The 25122-nt window shown below is 36.2% G+C and overlaps 4 protein-coding genes and 1 long non-coding RNA gene across 10 annotated transcripts; 4 read left to right on the forward strand and 1 right to left on the reverse strand.

The window, feature by feature from the left end:
* Window positions 1-1622: 1622 nt before the first annotated feature.
* Kr-h1 (Kruppel homolog 1) lies at window positions 1623-10489 on the reverse strand. 4 transcript variants are annotated; one of them, XM_062677075.1, is made up of 3 exons: window positions 9700-10489; window positions 4221-4494; window positions 1623-3408 (listed from the first exon to the last, which is right to left on the reverse strand). In XM_062677075.1, the coding sequence occupies exons 2-3, from the start codon at window positions 4225-4227 to the stop codon at window positions 2369-2371; spliced, it is 1047 nt and encodes a 348-aa protein (XP_062533059.1). In that variant the 5' UTR covers window positions 4228-4494; window positions 9700-10489; the 3' UTR covers window positions 1623-2368.
* A 167-nt stretch (window positions 10490-10656) lies between these two features.
* LOC134198804 (uncharacterized) lies at window positions 10657-12146 on the forward strand. Its single transcript, XR_009973005.1, has 2 exons — window positions 10657-10981; window positions 11793-12146. It is a non-coding gene; the product is annotated as an uncharacterized LOC134198804 (long non-coding RNA).
* A 4028-nt stretch (window positions 12147-16174) lies between these two features.
* On the forward strand, window positions 16175-23805 carry LOC778458 (small nuclear ribonucleoprotein polypeptide). 2 transcript variants are annotated; one of them, XM_062677093.1, is made up of 3 exons: window positions 16175-16193; window positions 22754-22870; window positions 23078-23805. In XM_062677093.1, the coding sequence occupies exons 2-3, from the start codon at window positions 22868-22870 to the stop codon at window positions 23636-23638; spliced, it is 564 nt and encodes a 187-aa protein (XP_062533077.1). In that variant the 5' UTR covers window positions 16175-16193; window positions 22754-22867; the 3' UTR covers window positions 23639-23805.
* LOC119628443 (uncharacterized) lies at window positions 17975-18904 on the forward strand. Its single transcript, XM_038010571.1, has one exon. It carries the CDS (start codon window positions 17975-17977, stop codon window positions 18902-18904), a length of 930 nt encoding a protein of 309 aa, XP_037866499.1.
* Window positions 20252-22678, forward strand: LOC134198801 (uncharacterized). 2 transcript variants are annotated; one of them, XM_062668276.1, is made up of 2 exons: window positions 20252-22329; window positions 22619-22678. In XM_062668276.1, the coding sequence occupies exons 1-2, from the start codon at window positions 20829-20831 to the stop codon at window positions 22642-22644; spliced, it is 1527 nt and encodes a 508-aa protein (XP_062524260.1). In that variant the 5' UTR covers window positions 20252-20828; the 3' UTR covers window positions 22645-22678. The 2 variants fall into 2 exon arrangements, with proteins under 2 accessions (XP_062524260.1, XP_062524261.1); XM_062668277.1 differs by having other exon boundaries at window positions 20252-22308.
* Window positions 23806-25122: the final 1317 nt, after the last annotated feature.

Genomic DNA, 25122 nt, shown 5'->3' on the forward strand with positions numbered 1-25122 from the left:
ATCAGCCTAATATTTCATTCAAATTCTGGTATATGAAAAGTTATATGGAGTGAATAATGATTTTAATGAAATGCGGTAATGTTGTAATCAACTCAAATGAAACGAGATGAGATCTGATGTTAATAAAGTTTCAGTAAAATTTTGGTTATTTACAGATTCTAGTGGAAGAATTATCTAATCTAGTGGAAGATTACTGGCGGTAGGACCTCTTGTGAGTCCGCACGGGTGGGTACTACCACTCTGCCTATTTCTGCCGTGAAGCAGTAATGGGTTTCGGTTTGAAGGGTGGGGCAGCCGTTGTAACTATAATTGAGACCTTAGAACTTATATCTCGAGGTGGGTGGCGCATTTACGCTGTAGATGTCTATGGGCTCCAGTAACCACTTAACACCACGTGGGCTGTGAAGTCGTCCACCCATCCAAGCAAAAAAAAGAAGCCAAAAAAGCCAAAGGCACAGCGGCTTCGGCTTATTTTTCCACTTTCGTATATTTTCACAGATACCAAACGTTTGTAAACAACCGTAACTATACGTTTAAAATTTTAAAAACATTAAATTAACAAAATAAAACATTTCACACAACTTACTTCTCGTATTCCCGTCAAAAATCTGGATGATAATTGTGTTTAGCAGTTAGGTATTTAATTTGTATTTATGTCATCTATGCTTCACTTCAAATTATGGTGTTTAGAGGTAAGGAGATCTGTCTCATATGGGAGAAGCTTGAAAAAGTGTTCCACTTTCAACACTAAATAAGATTAGTTATTAGCCAATAAAGTTCACTCTTTCAAATTGGTATGCAAAAAACACCTTGGCTCTCTTTTCTCTTTTATTACTTTACTGATTAATTAACTTTTTGATATGACTTTTTAACGTTTGTAATCAATTGAAAGCGTTGTGGATGATGTTTCTTAATTCTTTACGTTAAAAATTACTTCACAAACAATGGCACGCTACTAGCGTTTCGTCCGTCATTGGTTATTATTTGTTAGGTAGGGGCTTCCCTTGTAAGTGTAGAAAAGTTGTCATCTCGCAACAGAACATCACAATAAGTATGTGCGTTGGTATAAATTTTTTTATATCTTTGAAGATGAAGATATACGTGGCAGAGATGCGTGACAAATGATGTGCACACCGGTGCTGCCCCGCTAATTCGTCACTGTTATTGGAGAAAACTGAAGTGACAGCGATACTAAATGCAAGAATATTTTGTGATCTGTTTGTTTTAATTAATCGTGACTGACTATCGCATTATCTAATTTGATTTAACCAGGGACGATTCTAAAAAATGTATCAAAATCAGAAAGTTTTGAAGCAACTCTTATTTATGGATTAGCCCGGATGAATGCTTAAGCATTTAATAGGTGGACAACCAAGTCATCCACACAAGATCATGGTGTAAAGTTAGTTATCTTTTAAGAAAGACCAGTATCAGATTACGAGATTACGTACTTTAACAATAAGTTAATTCGGTATTTTGCGCGAGCTAGTAAAATAATATATGTTTAAGCCTAAAAATAACACACACGTTTAAATTATGCTAGATAGTTGCGACTGCACACCAGAGTTTATATACCTGATATATGTATATACATATGTGTACAAAAAAATAAAAAACGGAACTTTCTTTAAAAATGTTTATTCCCAAATATAGCAGTTTCATAAATAAATTGGAACACAAACTTTTTTTCTATAAAACATAACATCCAAATCAATATTGATTTTACATGTGACGGATATTATCTTGAGTTTGTGATTTTCGAATCAAACGCTATTCAATACAGCCACAGGCATGTATAATGATCAAGTAGTAATAATCCATTAATATAATGCATTGTAACGTTTTGCTTAAATAATTCATTATAAATGTACTTACTTAAAACAAAAACCTACAACAATTGGTTTTAGATTTAACATTTTTTTATCAGATTAATTAAAAATGGCTTGACCGAAACTGTCGGAAATTGTAAATGCTAGTTTACCACAAAATCACATTAAAAACCTATATACCTACCGTTAGATTAAATACGTTGATTATAAAAACAAATAACGAAACATTTATAGCTTTCAAATTACCCGATCAACAAAATGCATTCCTAGAGTAACTGAGGTTCTCCATAACTAATAATGATTCATTGAAACATACAAATTTTAAATGACACTTAACCGATTCCAGATCATAAAAGTTCAACTAGGTACCTAATATAACAAACTATTCATCTAACACAAGCACTATATTCCACATTCTCATGCAATCGAACCAATAAACAGCCTTGAAATACCTACCTAAAATATCTTAAGCCTTTAATGATTATAATAATAATGTTAATTTTTAACTTTAAATTTAATTGATTTTGTAACAAGCACTACTATGATTCTGTAGCTGGCGGAGCAAATTGTATAACAGAAGTATGACGCACAGCCGGAGTAATTTCTTCGTTTATGTGAGGAATAAATTTACGTTTTCTAGGCGGTAAATCAGACGGCAACGAAATGTAATGTACGGGGACCGCAGCTAATGATGTCGGCGTATCGTTGACTTGAGTTGACGATGGCATCATTGGAACCACTGAAATACTGGGACATCTAGGTGATGGCGGTGAACTAGGTGGAGTAGGAGGAAGCTGTTGCAAAGCAGCTTCAACCAAGTCACACATCACTTTACCATCGGCAGCCATTGGTGTTGTACTCTGTAAAGGTGCAGTGCGGGGGGCTTCCGCGCCATGTTCTTTGTAAATATGGGCCTCCATTTGTTTTTTTGTATTAAATGTACCGTCGCATACAGTGCAACGATAACAGCGCTCGCCAAAATGTTGAAAACGATGTAATTTGAGAACATGATTATAACCAAAGTCCCTGAGACAAATTTCACAAGTATAGGGTCGCTCTCCCGTGTGGGTACGAGAATGTACTTTAAGCTGTTTAGAGCAGGTGAAGCCCTTTCCGCATCCAGGTGCAGGACAACGATAGGGTTTCTCACCTGTGTGGGTCCTTAAATGTATGACCAGTTGACCAGATTGTATGAACGTCTTATGACAATGTGGACATGCGTGCGGTCTCTCGCCGGTATGGATTCTAGCATGTCTGTGAAGTTTTCCGGAATGCTCGAATGCCGCATCACAAACATTGCACCGATACGGCCTCTCCTTTGTGTGAATACGACGGTGTACTTGCAAATTTTCTTTCACACTAAACATTTTATGGCAATATTCACATTCAAATGGTCGCTCGCCAGTATGGGTTCGGTAGTGGCGCACGAGTCGTGCAGGCACAGCAAAAGTCTTATGGCACACGTCGCAGCGATGTGCATCAGCAGTAGAACGATGGGATCGTGCGTGTGCTGTAAGCGCACTGCGGGTGGACAATGTCAAACCACACTCGCCGCACTGATGAACTCGCTCCTCGTCACCTGAAGAACGAAATTGTTTCGTTTGAAAAATAGGTAATGATTCCATTACTTCAACTAGCACGTTAATTAACTGGTTAAAAGGTATCGGTAAAACGCGACGCTCGTTCACAGTACAGTGTCTGTTGTGTGTGGCGTGCAGCGAGCAGGAATATCAGGATGCACCGATATAATACGGCCAAAGAGGGGCAGATGAGGCAAGAGGGGAGCGGAGCGAGAGCCGAGTGAATGTCCTCTGATAGCACGTGGAGGCCTGAACCGCGGTATTATCGCGCCGAAACCACGGTACTGGCCTCCACGTGCTCGGGCCGCCGACCCCAATGTCCGCACTGATACCTCCCTTCACATCTTGCCTCACCCCTCAGCGTTTACAATTTTATTTACTTTAATTACCTATACTTTAATACCTGCTGGCTGCCAATATCTAATTAATATTTAGAATAGGAATAATTGTTGTATTACATAAATACCTAAGCCTCTACCATTTTATCTAATTTCGCCATTAATTCTAAAAACAATTGTTTTTGTACTGTCTTCAATTTACAAATTTACGGGTTTTGAAGATAGAACTAAGAGTCCCACGTACCGCAGATAATACGAGATGAGGTATAATATGCCATAATTAGGTTAATAAATAAATAAGAATAATAAATAATAAATAAATAATAATCGAGTCCCAAATTATAAAACTAATGGTTAAAATGAGTTACTTAAAAAGTCATTTATTCTCCGAAAATATTGTTTTGTATAATAAAATTAATTAATTTAGGTGGCAACGTTCAACGATAACGGCTAATCAATAAAGAATCACTTACCTATCATGTTATACAATGATGATTTGGATGCGAAGCGTTAACGTTTCTAATGTTGGCGTAGGTTGTGATTCATATACAGCGATCCGTGATCAAAAAACACATGCACTCGACCGACAGTCTGCGGCCGACTGCCGTCGCTTGATCGCTCAACTGAAGACTCCCGGCCCGGAATGCTCGCGCGTGGCGTCATGACATAACGCGCCAGCGCGGCTTCAAGTCGAATCTCCATCAAGCCACCCGTTTCATCGTTTCACCCCTGTGTCCTAAATATCCACTGTAAAACGGGCACATCCTTAACATCCTTACCTACGAGGTGTTTCCCTTTATCAAAATTCTCAATTACATGAATGATTATTGCGTTTTCGGATGTTTTAATAATTATGTGGGTAACATTAAAACATGACGTCGAAGTTTCAATTTTATGATAAAACTGGTTTTAATCACCATCCACCCTTAAAATCGGAACAAATAACTTTTCCCGGCAGAAATAAGCTGAACAGAGCATTTAGATGCCCATGCGGACTCTATGATAATAATCATTTATTTATGCTAAATCACTTCTTCTTCTTTGTAATTTCCTCATTACTGAGGGTCGTGACCACCTTACCAGTAAAACACCACCTGCTTAATATTTATTTTCTTATTCTAAGTGTCAGAATTTTTACAATTTTTCTTTTTGTTAAAGTAGATACCTACTCTTCCTCTCGCGGATTTGATAGAAGAGATTTCTCCAGGAAACAAGTAGTTTCTTCGATACAATTACTTCAATACAATTTTTTCTCTTATTTTACAGTGCTTTTTTTTTGTATGACCCCAAATAAATAAATTCGAAAACAAATTTAATTATGACAACCTGCTGATAAGATGCTCTCACCGCTTATAAATCGATGCCCAGGTAACGCCAGGAAAAATTCAGATCATGATTACAATGCCTCTTTTTAGCTTTTTAATTTCTGGGTTTTTTTAGGAGCACATCGTTAAGTAAGACTCACACACTCATTAATTTATTGACTAGATACTAAAAGAAACTTTTTCTTCTTCTTCTTCTTGTTTGTTTTACCCTCCACCTTGAGAATCGTAACCATATATGATTTATCTCCATTTGCTTCTGTCCAGCTTCTGTTTAGTTCTGCTTCTGTTCAGTAGGTATATGGTTGTAGAGTTTTCCTGTTGTCTGTACAATATCTTTACACTACATTTCTTTACGCTAGAAACCGACCCCTAAAGAAAAAATTAAATAAACTAACAGATACCTAATTATTTGCTATGAACATAATGTACACATACTCTATACAATATTATAAATGGGTGTTTGTGTGTTTGGAGGTTTGTTACACAATCGCGAAAATTGCGTCAACAGATTTCTATGAAATTCCGCAAAAATCAGTTGAAGTATATCTTGAATTAACACATAAGACCATGAACATGACCCGGACAACGCCGTGTGGGTATATCTGCTGTAATAAACACGACAGTGTCTTCGCTGATTCGTGATTTTACTTAAGTACCTGCCAATAAAACGACGCGACTGGTAATGGACAAGAAAGTGACACAATCCCGATAAAATGCAATGTAGAACACATTACATTGTATAAATGATAAATAATATTCTATTATACTCGTAATATTCTATTGCTCGTGAAAATCATCAACAAACATATTTCGGTTTTTCATAATATAGTCTTAATCTCGAATATAAAGGTTGGTATTATGGTGTTTTCTGTTCATTGCTGTTGTTTAATTTAAGGTACCATACGTACCTACATACCATATGTACCATTCCGTTGTTATGTACCTACCATAACAATCAATCAATACCTATGAACTTACGTAGGTCGCGAATACGGTTCGAGAGGAATATAATACTAACTTTAAAAGTAGGTAATTATATTATTATTTTAGTATTATCATAACAATATGTAGGTAAGTAAAATGTTAATGATTAAAATTATAACAGAATCTACTTGCGTTATTACTTATTAAAAAATCGTACTCTAATAATTAAATATCTAAATACTATGTCTAAAAATCAGAAGTAAGAAGTAATAATTCTGTATTTGTGTTTGTTTTAAAACCTGTCACCACAAACACGGTAGGTAGACGGTACGCGTCGCGTTTTGTTGAAGGTTGGATGGAATGTCATAGCTGGATGTGTGCGGTGTGAAGGAGATGGGGTGGGGCAAGCGGTAGCGTTCGACACGTGGAGGCCCACCGCGGTTTCGAAGCGCGCGTGTGAACTCTCAACAACAGAGCGCGTGCGTAGACTCAACTCCTCTCGCCGTCTCCCCACACTTGATTCTTTGGTAATGTCTGTCTACCGTAACATAACAACAACTATGTTAAGCAAGTTTAACTCTACCTATAAATCATGTCGATTTATGTAAGTTATTGAAGTGTAAACCATACTAAATCGAGATTCTAGTAACTATGTAGTAAACAACTTACTAAGGTACACAGTGCCTACCCCAGGGTGTAACTAAATTGGAGAAATATAATTAAACATTCAAAGCAGTTTCCAAATTTTGTATAATAAATGAATTCGATAACGAAACTATGTAACAAAATACATATTATTACGTAACATGACATAGTGTATGTAGGTAACAAAATAGGTACATACTAAAAATATCTTCTCTGAACGGTATCTATAAAACAATGATGCTGTCTGTTTGTCCGCTTACTTTTAATCCCTGCAGTCGATTTCGATATGGTTTTCATTAATAAAAATAGGATAATCGAGGAAACTTTGAGTGTACATTATACAAAATTTTGTTCAAAATGGCGGAACTATAACTGTATTGTATCAAAAAACTAATTAAAGTACAGGTTGATTTCCTTCCTAATATTGTTTTAGTTCACTAAGATACAGAGGCAGACGAACTCACGGCAAAGTTGGTGTTAACTGGTTACCGCAGCTCAAAAAACACCACAACGAGGCAACATCAATATCGTAACTACACGGACCCATCTTAACGCTAATTAAGTCAAAGTGTAATGTAGTACATATATCCCATGAAGGGAGTTTCTAGTTCGAATGAAAACAACTGTCTTGTTCAAATGTTGGTTTAATACTTCTTACTTCCTTTCTTATTACAAATGACATGACTACACTACAAAAGTCTCCAAATATCTTAGAATATAGTAATGTGATTTTATATGGAAACTAGCTTTCGCCCGCGACTCCGTCCGCGTGGAACAGTTTTTTTTTTTTTTTTTTATTGCCTTTGTAGGCAGATGGGCATACGGCCCACCTGATGGTGAGTGGTTACCGTCGCCCACGGACTTCAGCAATGCCAGGGGCAGAGCCAAGCCGCTGCCTACCGCTTAATACTCTCCACAAGCCTCGTTTGAAGAAGGACATGTCATAGCGCTCGGGAAACATTACTTTGGCATAACGTTAAATTTTACCCCCCACTTCATTTACGTAGAAAGTGAAAATATTTTTGAATTATATAATGTTAAGGAGTTATTTAAACCCCTATTTTGAAACATCCTTCATTGGTACTCCACTTACCGTGTCCGGTCTTACCATGATGCTATATAGCCTATAGCCTTCCTCAACGAAATGGGCTATCTAACCCTGAAAGAATTTTTCAAATTCGACCAGTAGTTCCTGAGATTAGCGCGTTCAAACAAACAAACAAACTCTTCAGCTTATAATCTTAGTATAGACCAGCGCTGTAGTATATCTAAATGTATAAAAAAAAACAATTAGCGTAGACTACCTCGCGTATCGTACGTTGTTGATACTAATAAGAGAAAACCTCCTTGAACTACCAACAACAAATAACTAAAGTTTCATCACAATCTTATGAGCGATTTAGGAATGCATAAGGCATAAGTACATGATACTGTAATAAACAATTACATATTCTAATCTGTTTATAATTCATACATCAAGAAATTCGTTTGTGGACAAGTACCTAGTGTGTGTACAATAAAAGTTACATACTTACCTATGCGTCTAATTGCGGTATTTCGATTCGGGGATATCGAAAATTTGGAACCTTTTCTCGGGATTTAAACTGAGGCATCCGAACATGTCCTGAGATGAAACCTCAAGAAATTCACAAAACTAACCGCATACTTTTTTGTTCTGTTTTGATGAGTGAACGAGCTCCAACTAATATTATGTGGTTTCAGAAGATACGACATCAATGCCGAAATCCACCTATAGACATGAAATCAAAGTCTCCTCAATGTAATTATGTAAAATTGTTACAGTTATGCTACCTTCTAAAACCGGAGCGCATGACAGCTTCTTGGTAGAAAGACCGAATGGTGGTACCTACCAATGCAGGTTTACTATACTTCTTACCACCAGTAAATACGCTCTACATTACTGATCTTAGAGCGTATTGAGTAGTAATCGCAAAATTGTAATAATTTAAGCGGTGAATGTGGATCATGAAGACAAGTCGTCGTGGCCTAAAGGATAAGACTTCCGGTGCATTCGTATCTAGCGATGCAACGGTGTTCGATCCCGCAGGCAGGTACAATTTTTTCTAATGAAATACGTACTTAACAAATGTTCACGATTAACTTCCACGGTGAAGGAATAATATCGTGTAATAAAAATCAAACCTGCAAAATTATAATTTGCGTAATTACTGGTGGTTAGGACCTCTTTTGATTCCGCACGGGTAGGACCACCACCCTGCCTATTTCTGCCGTGAAGCAGTAATGCGTTTCGGTTTGAAGGGCGGGGCAGCCGTTGTAACTATACTGAGACCTTAGAACTTATATCTCAAGGTTACGTCATAGATATCTGTGGGCTCCAGTAGCCACTTAACACCAGGTGGGCTGTGAGCTCGTCTACCCATCTAAGCAATAAATAAAAAAAGGATCGTGCTGGAACCACCAATAGAGACGTCCGATATGTGTGTGTAGGTCTGTGGGATTTTTTTTTCCATTTTTCAATTGGTAAATCGGCTTCTTGCGATTTCAATGTTGCCAGTATGGAGTCTATAAAAATTTCAATTCTTAAATTATTTATTATTATACATACATATGCTGTAAACTATATATACTGTAATCGATTGGAACTGAATGTAACAGTCCCAGTAAAATAGTGGTTTTATTTTCTGTTTAAAAGAAGTGTTTCACATTTAGAAACAACGTAAATCGTTTTTCTGAACAGGCTGCTTATCTTATGAATAACACTGACTTTAAGTACAATAGTATAAAGGTTCGGTTTCGGGTTCAAAGTCCTTTAACTTCGTTTAGCTAACAATGTCTTGTCTTGGTGAAATTAGCTCAGTTTTTACTCGAGACAATAAAACCAAATATCCTTTATAGATTTTCATAGAATTATGTGACGCTTCCACAAATAGATAAACGTTACACTATATTAGCTTAGCGACGACATAGGAAACACACTTATCAGCAGTTGATTTTTGTTATTATTGATGACAAGGGGCGGTACTGTAAATATACTATACTTTATAGAAATTAAGTACCTATTAAATATCTTACTTACTTAGTATTAATACCTTCTCGGGGCAGAGAGTGTGCTCTTCAAATAGTTAGTTTATTTTAGCGAAGTCCCACCTTTCATATGTAATTTTTCTGCTGATCTGTTTTCTATGCAAATCCTGGAGTTCAATTTGGAGGTTAATGAGCTCTTGGAAAACTACTGATTTTATTCGTTCAGAGCTATTTCTCTACTGGTTCAGTAAGACTTTTTTAAATTAATTTATAAATTACAAATTAATTCAGAACCGCAAATATTCTATCCATCATAGGGCCAATCAATTATTTCTGCCAAGCTTTGTAAGATTTGTACATTAATACATTTCTGTTTGGGTCTGCGCAAAGTTTAAAAAAAGGAGCTCGGTCCGTGGGAATATCAGAATGATAATCAATTTTCTTTGTCTTCTAAGATAGACGAGCTAACCACTAACCAAGTGGATACTGTCACACCTACTTTCAATAATGCCAGGGATACTCTAATCTAGTTTTCCTCCCGATCCACTAACGGTGCTTCTAGGTACTTCAAGCACCGGTCACCGTTCTCGTCGAACCCGTCGCTTGCGACGAAGGGCTCGACGAGTAAATTAACTCTCAGACACAGCCCACTGAGTTTCTCGCCGGATCTTCTCAGTGGGTCGCGTTTCCGATCCGGTGGTAGATTCTGCGAAGCACGACTCTTGCTAGGGTTCGTGTTAGCATCCTCGTCAGGTTTGAGCCCCGTGAGCTCACCTACTAGTTACGGTTACGCTGGAATAGCCGCTCCAGGCTACCAGCTTAGGTAGGAAAAAAAAAAAAAACTAGTTTCTACTATAATTTGTATACATTAAGGGCACACAATTTAGTCGTGATATCTTCAGTATTACTAACAAGCTATCGTACCGCTACCATACCATCTGTAATGGCACGATAATTGTTACAGTCCTTTAAATCGCGTATACTGACGACTCAAAGTTTTAGCAACCAGTACAAGGTCAACAATTCAAAAAATCCACACGATCTTAGCAATTTATTTATACAATTTTGTTGTTCCGTAACGTTACCGAGCTAACAAGCACGCTGAGATTAGATTATAAAAAGTTACGAACTTAAAATTTAATATTATAAATAAGTACGTATTGTTATCGCTGCACTGGCTTTTTATTTGTGATGACAAACGTATGCATACATATAGTGCTAACGCCCTGTCTTTAAAGGTCGTTTTGACGGATACGATGATTATGAAGACAGTTGCCGGGTGAATTTTTTCCCTGTCCTCGGCTCGATGGCGGCGGATCAGTACGGAACAAGGTGTAGGTACTCTTTCATTTTCACTTCGCTGCATCCTTGTAGTGGACTGGCATAAATCCCTAATGATTTTTCATAAATAGTAGGATAGCCGTGCAGCACTAACTCCGTGAAGTCTTTGGCCACCGGTTACCACTAAAACCACGTGAACCATGAGCTGCTTTTCCCAGATACTGTAAAACATTATTTTTTTTGTTCAAAGGTTCATACTTAAAACATTTGTCAAAATTTATATTAGGTAATTTCTTATATTAGGTTAGTGCCTTGCGAAAAGTTAAGTATGTATTACTAAACTACATATGATTATGTTTTACAACAAAATTTTCATCATATTAAGTAGTAAACGATCGAATTGATATTTCGAAATATTCAAATCTAGATTATAATAATATGTATTTCTTGTTATGTTTATGTGGACTACCTAAGGAAGAAGCTCACGGCCCCTCCAATGTTAAATGGTTACTTTAACAATAAACATCAAACCCAGAATGCCTACATTTAGATAGATATTAGGTCGAAATTTAGACAAGGCCTCAGTTGCATTAAAATAAAGGTATTTAATTCAAATCGAAAGGGATTTTGCGCTAAAATAGTCTGGATGATGGGAGCAAAATGTGCGGGTTCGCTATTATTGAAGCAGGAACGCGACGAGGCGGGGATTTTAAATCCATAACTATGTAGTCTTTCATAACTTGTGAATAACATCCGTATTATTAAAGAAGCTAATTTAGTAATTACTACGCATATAGGTACGTACTGACTGCCAGTCGGTACATAATGTGCACTAAGTTCACAGTTCACTTAAATCATTTTTAGAAACAGCTTGAAAAACGAGGAGGGTGCAAGGAAGAGAGCAAATGGCGTGAGCGGTGTGCGGGGCGAGGGAGGAAGCACCGACACGCGTTGCACGGTCACCGAACGAACGAAACCGTGGTAGTTGAGGCCGGCGACTCGTGCACCCGATTCAACCTTCCTCAACGCGACCGCAACTGACCCGCGCTACAGAACTCCCCGCCCCCTCACTTCCTCTCCAACGTCTCCGACTCTGAAGTAGTCTGACTGACTGAAGTAAATATGCGCACTCCTCCTTATACATGGACATACTTTTAGTGTAGGTATATAGGTAATAATATTTAGTTGAATTATTTTAAATGGCTATTAGTAATTTAATCGTAACTTGTCATTTCTTTTTTTTTAACGTAAACGTTTTATATTCATAGTGGGTTATCGCAACCCAACTTTTTAAAAGACTCAAGAAGTATCTGTATAAGTAGGTAAAAAAACATAAGTTCAGATAACATTTTATCCTCTATTTCTTAACCGATTTTCTTTGTTTTTTTAATTATTTAATGGAAATGAGGTTCAGTGCTACCAATAAAAAAATGGTAGTTTTTTTTTTCAAAATTACTATGGCAATGTAATTGAGAAAATTTAGGTAATACCATTAATGTAAATGTTGAGCTATTAGTGAATAAGGTCGTATTCCGATTATTGGGCGGAAACAAGACTTTTTAAAATCGTAGTTAACAGTTTAATATGTAACAAACATTCGGACTATCCTAAATCTATTCGGACTCTACTGGTTCTAAATAGAACGCTCCACAACGAAAATGGCCAACTTTGGTCAGCTGTATGTTAATCGCGGTTTATTTCGGTTGCCTTATTAAATTTCAACCCTCATAGTTTTTATTTTTTCTTATTTAATTAGGCCGATTATGTGGCAAAGAAAACGATGCCTGTACAATTTAATTTTATAACAGCGGCCGGACTTATATCTGGTAAATGTAAAAAGAAAAATGAAAAGGATTAAACTAAAGAACATTAGTTTGTAAAAATGTTAAAAAAATATTGTAAAAGCAAAAATGTGTAAATATATTTGATTCTAAACATCCTTGACGAACATCGATACTGATGTGGTAACTATTAGACAAAATACAATCGGCACCGATGTAGTTCCGTCCTCGTACAGTTTTCTTATAAAACATAGTAAATATTTTGGTATTTTCATTACCACTAAAGTTACCCAGAGCTTAAACCATTTTGCGGGGTCAACTACTTTAGTGAGCTCTATCTACAAAGCACACGTAGATTGGCTTGTTGAATTATCTCACTTTTTCAATGATTTGGCATTGCACAGTTGCAGCATTTTGCATTTAAATAGACAAATTTTATACAATTGAATGAAGGCGGTTCCTGATTGCCATGTTTCATTACATGTAACATGTAATACGTCTACGCCATACTCCCTGGTTGCTCAAACAGGATGGCATCTTTCCCAGAGTCTATGCCGCTTATCATGGCTGTTTATAATGGCTCTAACCTTCTCTCTTACTTCTCAAGCTCTCTACTCCTTTGGCACAATTAACAAACTTCGTTATTTGGAAGCATTGTGACTGGGAGTCTTGAGACACTGACAGTATTCTGAGAGAGAGAGACTGACAGTATTCTCTATACGATGACCGACCTAGTTTCCCCGTCTGAGTTGATAGTGTCCCATGACCTTGATTTTCTAGTAAAGTATTAGATCCAAAGTTCTAGTAGGGGTAGAGTCATTTTGGAAAGAATTATTGACTCATACTTATCTGCATTTCTTCGTGCAGATTCCTCGAAGGTGGGTCAAGTCTTGCCTGCGCTCTTATCAGATAAGATATAGGCTGTGTTCTAGGTGTTTTCGAGGTACGTTAATCCTCTATTAATTGTAAAGTAGCATCCGAAAGCCAATATTGTTTTTTCCAGAATTGCACTCGTAGCTAATGTCTTGACTTCGATCTCTCTGTTTTTCCTTGCTTATTGATACAATTAATCCAGAGAGTCGGTGCCGTTGCAGATTTTGTTACACTAGTTCCAGTTTCATTTAAGATTTGGTTTTATTCAAAACGTCAAATCGATGTTAGTGCAAGATTTTTCTTTCAGTTCTCAAATTTAGTTTGACCTTGGAGATCAGTAAGTGATGGTCAGATTCACAATCGGCCCCAGGCAATGTATGACCATTTGTTACGGAAGTTTTCCATCTAGTTCTTAACAAAATGTTATCAAACGTGTCTTCAGTATGTTCCCTCAAGTAATGTCCAAGTATGGACTCTGCAAGGATTCAAAGAGTCTATTTGTTATTATCAAATTGTTATTGTCTGAAAACTATAAAATATAATCACCTCTCTCATTCTCATGACAAAGTTCATATTTGCCTGCACTTTGATTACATGCTTAGTTTCCGATCCTGTTTTATAAATTAAGTTGAGAACCCACATGCATCGATTTTATTTCACTTTCCCACACCTGAGGACTTTCCTTAATGTTCGACTTTTATTCCAAACTTTTAACCAAACTAATCACAGAAACAGTAACTTAACAATTAAAAAAATACATTATATCACTCCTCACACCTAAAAGTCTTTAAAACTTTGGAATCAGAATTGATTTTTTTCACACCTGTACTTTCACAGTATAGAAGGTAGAAGTAAGGAGCACCATGAACATTAAATCATCATCATCATCATCATCAGTGCATTAAAAAGTGTCGGCTGAAAGGAGCCAATTGAAGTGGCACTAGTAGCAATTGGAAAGATTTTTAAAAAACAGCGCTATACACTCTTAGAGTAGGATATTAAATTAAAAAGGCAAGTAACACTTCTTACTTGAATAGAAATAAAAATAAATAGTCGGGATTTTAAATACTGCATATTTTTTAAGTTCACAACTCACGAAAAATATTAAATTATCAACCCACGACACTTCCCTCTGTTTAAAACTGCTATTTTTATATCATTTCCATTTCCCACACTAACGCTACTTCGGCGAGTCTTCCAATAATAGCTTGCTGGTTACAGGTGAACTCTTTTTCAACTTGTCTCTTTTAAAAAATGGTACTTATTACTTCTACCCTACCCCATATAACCCATATTTCACAGATTGTAAACGTTCATTAAGCCACCATTATTGTCCGTATGGTATGGACTTAAGTGTTTAATTTATGGTATGGACATGTGATGAGACGAAATGAAAATGAGGTTGGTAAGAGAATGTTAACTATGAATGTGGAATGATATAGAGAAAGAGATAGACCTAAGAAGAAATGGATAAATGGACGATAAGGGTAAAGGGGAGTGAGCGAAGAAATGGTATATGATAAAAGAGTATTGGAGGAGAAAACATGTTGCGCTGACCCCAGGTGACTGGGAGAACGGCAGGAGAATGATGATGATGATTGTCCGTTTATATTTGAGAAAATATTAACAAAGTAAAGCTATTTGCAAGACTTCGCTTCTCGCACTTGCCTTAAAAGGTCAAATCGAAGTCTTTATTTGTGTGGCTGTTTAGTTTAAGCATATTGCAATCAAGGTAGCTTAACCATTTATGTGTATTAACTATGAGCTTACATACAGCTTAATATATATGCAAGTGCGTCTTGGAAAATAACACACAAATCCCCAGTCGTGGCTGATCAAACTCCTCCAAAAATCTACTGAAGTTTCAGCAAACTCATTTTGTTTCATTCAATTTCTTTCTTTAAAAATTATTACATGATCAATTAAACGTCGTTACAAACAAATTCACATTTCGTAAAACAAACATGGAGTAGGCTTTAATTTAAAAGATTTTTGTTGAATGAATATAGAGTACCTATGCTCTTTTTTCTTTTGCCTGATTTTGGGGAGAAATCGTGGAGATATACTAAACTCTATGGGAGATTTTTTTTAAAGGGATTTTATGACCTGGTAACTAAGACTTTTAGGTCGTCTTATTTTAACTTATATTCTTAGTTTTATGAAAAATGATAATATGGAGTAAAATGAAATGAAGATGATTAATTTGAGACATTAATCAACTGAGCTGAAATTAAATGAAATGAGATGAGATGATATGGGATGAAATATAATCTCAGTAAAATGGTGGTTATTTACTGAGACTTTTTCAGAGGGCTTTTTCTCGGGATCCTCCGATCCCGAGAAGTTACATCCAGCGGATTTTCCCACATTTGTGCACAGATATTAAACAATTAATAAACCACCGTTATTACACATTTAAACCTAAAGAAAAACTAAATAGACAAAATAAAACAAATCTCACAACTTCACTCCTCGCGTTCCCGCCAAAAAGTCTATGGGAGAAATCAACTTTGACAGCCATAGATTACAGTAGGCTGATAGCTGGCAACCCTTAATTGTCACTGTTTTGATGTTTTGCTGCGTCCCGCGTCGCGCCTTCAGCTTTTGTATCCTACTCTGCGCTAGAGGTGGCTAATATAACCATTAACCAATAAATTTACCGGTAAAAAAAATTAACACTTCTATTCGATAAATAAAATTACCCAAAACGGTTAAAAATACCGTTTAACAAACACACTGCGTGTAGTGGCATAGGCAATTATTGGAAATTATATTTATGCAAGTTTCAACTTTATTTCAACACGTAAGATTCATTTTCGCCTTGCAGATGTTTTCAACTTATCATGTAAAAAATATTGAATTTTATGATTTCATTGTATGCTCTATACCCCTCAAAATAAAGCACAATATTTAAGTTGGTGTATTTTACAGTTAATGATAATTTTTTTCGTTAAAAAATTGAAATGAAACGATATTTTTACCGAACGCGAAGATGACGCGATTGGTTGATTTTTTAAACGTAATATTTTGTTTGATACTTGACATTTTGGCGGCTCAGTGCATCTTTTCTATTATTTTGGTAAAGTTGTGTTTTTGTATTTTAAGAGATTTGTACTTTGTGTTTGTGTGTTTTGACTTTGTTTTTGTGTGTTTGAGACTTTGCTTACTTTGTTGTTGTGGATTTTTAAAGTGTATATCTAATTTAAAATGCCGAAACGCAATGCAGAAATATGGGATCATTTCGAAAAGTGCTTGGGAGCGGAAAAAATTGCAATGTGTAATTATTGTAAGAAAAATCAATTCAAAAATATTGAACCAGCGCACCGCCGTGTTGGAAAATTTGTAAAGAGTTTTTCCCACTAATCATTTCGTACTAATTAGTTAAGCTAGTTAGCCCTAAGCCTGTAGCTTCTAAAGTTCACTGAATCGAAAATAAATGTAAGAAACTCTACCATTCAAGTTTAACATTAGCAAAATTAGTTTTTCAACGAAAAGATTTACCGGTATTTTCAACCAATAAAAATATCGGTAATTTTTTTTATCAATTACCAGTTAACAGATAAATAAATTCAACCATTAACGCCATCTCTGAAAAAAAAACGCGGGAAACCTTTGAATTTGGCGGGCGCGGTTTTTGTTTGAATTTGTTGAAAAATATTTTTTTTTAATCTATTAAGTGATCAGAATAGTTAAAACTTGTATATATTTGTAATTTTTATTATTATTTAAATTTTTTTGTATTTTATTCTTTTTTTCTTCGAGTTGGGGTAAGTTTTTTATATTTATATGAACGAGCCTCCGGACCCGGGGGGCACAGCGCCCCCCGCGGTTGCATTTGTCACAATCTCCAACGAATCCGGAATGGATTCTGACTGCTCTTTGGTGTCTAAAAGGAAGCTGAAGCGTAACCAGCTCCACAAAATTTGTAAAAATTGTAACAAAAGGAAAAGAAAAAATAATACAGAAACATTTAAACAATCGGACTGTCAATGCAAAGACGAATTTACTGAGAGCACTATTGATTTGCCTGCACCTGGTCCTTGCACTGATACATCTTCAAAGCCCGTTCCTCCCACTGATATGTCTCATAAAGCCTCCACACAAATTGGTAGGGCTAGTTATGATGCCAATGACCACGGCCCGTTTGTGGTACACGTGCAGAAAATACAGTCTGCTGATGATGATGGTACAACATTACACCCAGTTGTGTTTGGCAGATTTTTAAAAAAAAATTTTTTCAAAAATATTGTTAACGGAAGTTTGAAACGTATTGGCCGAAATAAAATGACACTTTCTTTTAATAATTATACAGACGCTAACAGCTTTGTCACTTCAAACTGCTTAGCTACAAACAACATGAAGGCTTTTATCCCAACTTTTAACATTACGAGGATGGGTTTAGTTAGGGGAGTCCCAACTGAGTGGTCCCCTGAAGATATTATGCAGAACACTAATGTACCCATTGGGTGTGGGGAAATTCTGAAAATTAGAAGACTAAACTATAAAGTCATGATAAACAACACACCCACATGGAAACCTTCGCAAACAGTCGTGTTTACATTTGATGGACAAGTTTTGCCCAAACGTGTATTTATGTGTTATAATTCTATGCCTGTTAAATTGTATATATACCCAACCATCCAGTGCTTTAATTGTTGCCGCTTTGGGCACACCAAGGTCCAATGTAGGTCAAAGCCCAGGTGCTTCAAGTGTGGTCAGGGCCACACTGGAGATACTTGTAATGTGGAGGAAGACTGTGTATCTTGCTGCTTATGTTCTGGGCTGCACTTTGCTTCGAGCAAAAAGTGTCCAGAGTACGTGAGACAAACAGATATTAAAGTAACAATGGCAGAGAATAGCTTATCCTATATTGAAGCGTCAAAATTACATCCCCCCATTTCTAAATCATTTGCTGATATTGTATCCTCTCTCCCAACTAAATCTGTTCCTGGTGGAAATACAGTATTGCCTGGTTCACCATCCTCACGTACAATATCTTATAAAAAAACAGTCTTCACTAAACCCAGAACTCCTCCTCAACACAGTAAAGGTTTTGATCATGTAGCACATGAGTCTCTTGTAAGGGACTACAATATGCCAGAGCCTTCTAATGGATGTGCATTACCATCCTCGTCTAATGCAAATTCACAACAGACAATAGCAGAGTTAATTACTATATTGATCAAATTACTTTCTGAACCCAATTTATCTATACCGTCCCACGCTGCTAATTTAATTCGTACTTATACTAATATTAATAATGGCCAACATGGACAAGTTAGTTCAATGGAATTGCCGCAGTATTATAAACAAAAAGCATGAAATTATACATATTATAAATACTTTTAATCCTTTTATATTTTCTCTATCTGAAACCTGGCTAAAGCCAGATTTTGTATTCAAAATCCCTGGTTATTCGTGCTTAAGAGAAGACAGGGCTGATGGATATGGTGGTGTATGCCTACTCATCAGAAACTCTAGCACCTTTTCTTCCTTCCCTCTCCCTTCACATAGTAACTGCTTTTCTGTCATTGCAGCTATTGTTGATGGTATCTGTTTTGTCTCTATCTATGTCCCTCATCCCTCCTTGCAAATCTTCAATGAAATTAAAAACTTCATTTCAGTTCTTCCTCGGCCTTTCATGATTCTGGGTGATTTCAACTCTCATCACACATCTTGGGGTAGTTCAGTATCTAATAGTTATGGTTATGAATTATTAGATATCTTAGACATGTATAGCCTGTGCATTTTAAACTCGGGTTCTCCTACTCGCCTCACAAAGCCTGGTGAAGTAATTAGTGCCATTGATCTGTCCATTTGTACTCCCCAGTTAGCATCTTCTCTATCTTGGTCTACTTTGTGTTCCACTTATAATAGTGATCACTATCCCATAATCATTTCATTTCCCTGTAAAAAAAAGGATACAATGTGTATTCAAAACTCTCGCCTCAAACACAAAATCATAGACTCTAAATGGAGTCAATACACGTTATTAATAGAAGAGAAAATTAATAATTGCTCAGAAGTTAATGTCATAGATAATAATTATTTCAAAGCTATTTTGTTAGAATCGGCTGATAATGTTTTTCCAAAGAAAAAGCCGTGTAGTAATAAGTTGTCATCTCCACCGTGGTGGGATGAAGAATGTACCAATGCTATAAAGAAACGCAAGGCAGCAGAGCGTAATTATCACAATAATATGTCTATGAAAAACTACGAGGCATTAATGACTATAATGAAAGAGGTTAGAAAACTATTTAAAAAAAAGAAATTTGACGGGTGGAGGAAATTTTGTAGCACTATATCACCTGAAACACATGCTACTGTCATATGGCGAAATATCAAAAGATTTAGATCAGCTGTCAATCCTTCTAACGCATTGTTGCTGCCTATAGAATTAGCAGATCAATTCCTTGATCGTTTGGCTCCTCCTTCTGCTCCACTCAACGATCCTATCCTGTCTTATAAGCAATATAACTCTGATGCCCCTTCTTCTCTAAATCTAACTTTTACGTTAGGGGAGTTAAAAGGTGTATTAAATCACGTCAAAGACAGTGCTCCAGGGGAAGATGGGATTCCATATTCCTTTTTGTCTCACCTTGGCGAAAAAGGATTAAATTACTTTTTAAATTTAATAAATAAAATTTTACTGACAGGTGACATTCCACCGTCATGGCGAAGCCAAATAGTATTGCCATTTTTAAAGCCGTCTAAGGTACAATCTGATATCAAATCATATCGTCCGATAGTTTTGTCATCGGTGATCACAAAAGTTGTTGAACATTTAATTAAAAATCGGCTTGAATGGTATATAGAAAATAACGAATATCTGTCCCAAACTCAGTTTGGATTTCGAAAAGGTAAAAGTGTGGGGGACAATTTAGGCATATTAGTTACGGATATTCGTAATGCTTTCTCAGATAAAAAGTCAGTAGTTGCTGCTTTTTTGGATATTAATTCGGCTTATGATAACGTTCTATTACATATTCTAAAAAGTAAATTAGATAAATTAAAGGTTCCCTATTTTTTAACTAATTCCATTGTAAATCTTCTTTCGGAGAGGAAAATTATTTTAGATGTTGGCGGCCCTTATAAGCCTAGTAGGCTGGTATGGAGAGGTTTGCCACAGGGGTCTGTTCTGAGTCCTTTATTGTACAATATTTATACATATGATCTAGAAGGTTCAGTCGGAGATTCAGCAAGTTTATTACAGTATGCCGATGACTTGGTTATTTATGCCTCTGATATGTCTGTAAGTACTGCTGAACGATATGTTTCCTCCTCTTTATCTTTGCTAAAAATCTGGATGGATGCAAATGGCCTTGATCTGTCTCCCTCAAAAAGTACTGTTGTACTTTTCACCAAATCCCGTACTCCTTGCTCACTTAATATAACATATGATGGGGATATATTACCCATTAGGAATCAAGTTAAGTTCTTAGGAGCTATTCTTGATTCTAAACTAACGGGTCAACCACACTGCGAATTTGTGGTTAGTAAATGTGAGCGAAACTTGAACATGCTGAGATGTCTCGGTGGGGTTTGGTGGGGTGCTCACCCGGCTACACTGAGGTTGGTGTATAATGCTGTCATTAGAAGTGTACTGGATTTTGGGACCTTTTTCTTAGACCCAGGTAATGTGGCTGGCTTTAGAAAACTAGATCTCATACAGTCTAGGGCTTTGAGGATTGTTTCTGGTGCCATGAAATCGAGTCCGGTTAATGCTCTGCAAATAGAATGTTGTGACCCTCCTTTAAACTTAAGACGTCAATATCTGTCCGATAGATTCATTTTTAGAATTGTTCAGTTCCATAATCATCCCCTCATTTCGAAACTAGAGTTTCTTTCTAAAAAAGTACCCTCTTCACATAAACCTTTACCTTGTCTGTTAAAAAGATTCCTGAAATTCAAACAATTACAAGCCCCAACTCATTCTTTTCAGGTGCTTCCTTTATTTGGCGCTTCTTATGATTCTCTCTTACTTTCTCCAGTGATTTGCTTTTCTCTTGGCATTGAAAAATCTGATTTTAATGCCAATGAAAATTTTAATTGCAATGTCAATAGTAAATGGCCTAACTGGCATCAAATTTATACAGATGCATCTAAACACTCCAGTGGGTGTGTTGGTGTTGGAGTGTATCACAAACAGTACAACATAGTTCAGAAAATTAAATTACCTCCGGAATCATCGGTCTTTACCGGTGAATGTTTTGGACTATTAAAAGCTCTTGAATATGTGCTGTCTTTCAAACTAAAAAAAACCGTTATATTTACTGATTCCTTAAGTGCATTACAGAGCTTAGCAAAATTTTCACTAAAACTTAACCCTTTTTTTCATGTAATATTTGAATGTAAGAGAAAGCTGTTGCACTGCCAATCACACAACTATTTAGTATCATTTTGTTGGGTACCTAGTCACTGTGGCATATCTGGAAATGTGAAAGCTGACAGTTTGGCCAACAGTGCTACTGTGACCGGTGACGTATACCCGTACAAGAATTTTGGCCATGATCTTGCTGCTTTGCCCGGCATATGCCTCCACAAATCGTGGAATATGTGTTGGGAAGAGAGCGGCCGGATTAAGGGTCGTTTCTTGTATGCTATACAGTCTTCCGTTCCCAGGAAGCCATGGTTTGCCAAATTGTCGTTTGGTAAAACCGCCACTTCTACTATAATTCGTATGCGTCTGGGACATAACAGCCTTCCAGTTCATTTGCACAAACTTGGTATCGTAACTAGTACCGCCTGTGAGTGTGGCGAGAGTTATTGTGACCTGAATCATATTTTCTTTTCTTGTTCTTTATATGATCATTCTTCCTTATATACTTCTTTAGTATCTCTCTCTGTTCCCCTTCCTACTAATATTTCTTTACTTCTTCGAGATTTTAATCCCCTTGTATATAGTATTTTAAGTAGGTTTATATTAAATAATAACATTAAACTATAATTTTGATTTATTTTCCCTGTTATATAATTATTCTGATTTTTTTTGTAAATTCAATTCGTTCTAAATCATTTATGTTTTGTTGCGATAAGTTTCCTTCGTTTTTTATTATTTATAAACTGTAAATAAATAAAACGGCGAATTATAAAAACGTTATTACTTGACGCTGGCTAATGCACAAAACGTGCCAGAGCCAAAAATAAAGAAGAAGAAGAAGAACGCCATCTCTACTCTGCGCGTCTCTGTGTACTGTGCTCAAAGGCAACTGTCAAGTGAATATCGCTGAAGCAAATTGAAGCTTTCCAAATATCTAGTAATATCTTCCTAATCACTCCGATAAAATGGTATGATATATAATTTAAAATATTATTTACATTACTTAAATCTTTCAATGTGTTTATTATCAACAACAACAAACATATCTTTATAGAACAGGAAACTCAAGGGACGCCGACTTCATTTTTACCCAGACCGGCTTTTCCGCTTATATATTATAAATATTTTTATAATGCATAAGAACAAAGTATATTTAGATCTTAAATTTGTTTCAGACGATCGGCAAAAACAATAAGATGCAACAGCATATTAATTATAGAGTAAGGGTTATATTACAAGACTCTCGTACATTTATTGGAACTTTTAAAGCTTTTGATAAACACATGAATTTAATATTAGGTGATTGCGAAGAATTCAGAAAAATTAAATCTAAAAATAGTAAAACTGCAGACAGAGAAGAAAAAAGAACTTTGGGTTTTGTTCTTTTACGTGGAGAAAATATAGTTTCATTAACAATCGAAGGACCACCTCCACCAGAAGAAGGATTGCCTCGTGTTCCCTTACCGGGAGCTATGGGCGGGCCTGGAAGTGCTCGTGCTGCTGGTAGAGGCACTGGCCCGGGCGGAGTACCTCCGGGTCTTCAAGGTCCTGCCAGAGGAGTAGGCGGGCCATCTCAACAACACATGGCACCAGGAAATCGTGGTCAACTTTCTGCTCCTCCTCAAATGCGAGGAGGCCCCATGATGGGTGGCCCTCCTCCAGGAATGATGGGAGCTCCTCCTGGCATGGGTCGTGGTGGGCCAGGACGGGGTCCTCCAGGAATGCGACGCTATTAGTTTAAGTGCAGTGCAGTGATTTGTGATTTATATTATTAAAAACAGTGCTGTATCAAAAGTTGAGAATATCCTCTGATTTTGTGTATGAAACATGAAATTTGTACTATGGTGGACATGCTGTCTTGTAAAGTGAGTCCAGGTCAAAATAAACAAACTACTGATTTAAATTGCCAGTCTATTTTCTCTTTTTTTATTGTGTTAATTGGAAAGCTTTTACATTAATGAAATTTGTTGATGATTACTGATGCTGCAGCTACTAGTGTAGGGATTCAGACTTCGAACTTGTGTCTCAAAGTAGGTGGTGGCATTTACATTGTTGGTGTCAGGTTCCAGTAATTGCTTTACACCAGGTAGACTGTGACCTTGTTTACCAGTCTAAGCAATAAAAAATAAACTGATCTTTATCAACTCAAGGAAAATTATACAATATATGAGGCTTAATATGAAATTGTTTTACACATTCGCTTCCTATTTTTCAAACCAGTTAATCATTCCATAAGGCTTGCAGGATTGTTGTATATAGAGGCCCAAGACATTTGTTACTGCCAATAGTAATATATAAAACAAATTACTAATTTTGTAACTTTTTTTATGTTTATAAGATGTTTCAAATGTAATTGAGATCTATAACTATGAATATTGACACTTGCCCACTGATATTTGCTACTGGATATAGGCTTTTCCTCAAGTTCTCTGCTTATTTAATGAGACTAATATAAATTTACTGCAGGCCATCTTCTGAGATATGAAGTCCTTCAGCAACTGAAGTTGTATTTTCATAATGCTGGTCTTACAAAATTAACAAATATCTATTCCCAATAGAGCAGTGCTATGTTCTACGACTGCCAATTTTCAGTTTCATAACATTTATCTTTAAATCAAAGTTTCTAGTAATGCTTTCAAATCTGTAAATATAATAATGCCATAGATACTATTATGAAAATTTTAAATTGGTGCACAATAGAATTACTATATTAAATAATTTTTAGTTTATTTTAGATCTTTAATTCCTGAGTTACTGCTGCTAAACAATTCACCCTCAATGTTGAGAGTTGGGCGTTCTGAATTGAAGAGTGGTAACAGACAGTGAAAGAAACTAAAAGAACTTGTTCATTCTAAAAGAAAAACCATTTGGAATTCTGGAGGGAAAATCACACTCTTGCATCCTGCATATCATTGTACTTGATTTTAAGTGATTAGATACCAAAGCCCATAGACATACCAACCTAAAAACTTGTGCTCTAAGTCCCAATTCTATAGTATAATGGCTTTGCTACCTTTTGAACTGAAATGCTAAGCTGCATTGATTTAGAATTGGGAGGGATGGCTATATCTGTGTGCAAACTCAATATGTAATGCATATTATTCATTAAACCCCTACCCCTACAACTAAAACTACATATTACACATGAAATATCCTGTCAAAGTACTATTCGAAATGAAAACAATTCTTATGAACGACCAGGACTGCATAGCAAAACTTT

The sequence above is a fragment of the Bombyx mori genome, chromosome 4, assembly GCF_030269925.1.
Source record: "Bombyx mori chromosome 4, ASM3026992v2".
NCBI classification, from domain to species: domain Eukaryota; kingdom Metazoa; phylum Arthropoda; class Insecta; order Lepidoptera; family Bombycidae; genus Bombyx; species Bombyx mori.

Excerpts from the sequence above, each read along its gene's own strand:
- LOC119628443 (XM_038010571.1), top strand. The coding sequence starts at position 17,975 with ATGGGTTTAGTTAGGGGAGTCCCAACTGAGTGGTCCCCTGAAGATATT.
- LOC134198801 (XM_062668276.1), top strand. The coding sequence starts at position 20,829 with ATGTCTGTAAGTACTGCTGAACGATATGTTTCCTCCTCTTTATCTTTG. Across the intron at positions 22,330-22,618 it reads TATCGTAACTAGTACCGCCT|TTTCCTTCGTTTTTTATTAT; the intron begins GTGAGTGTGGCG and ends TGTTGCGATAAG.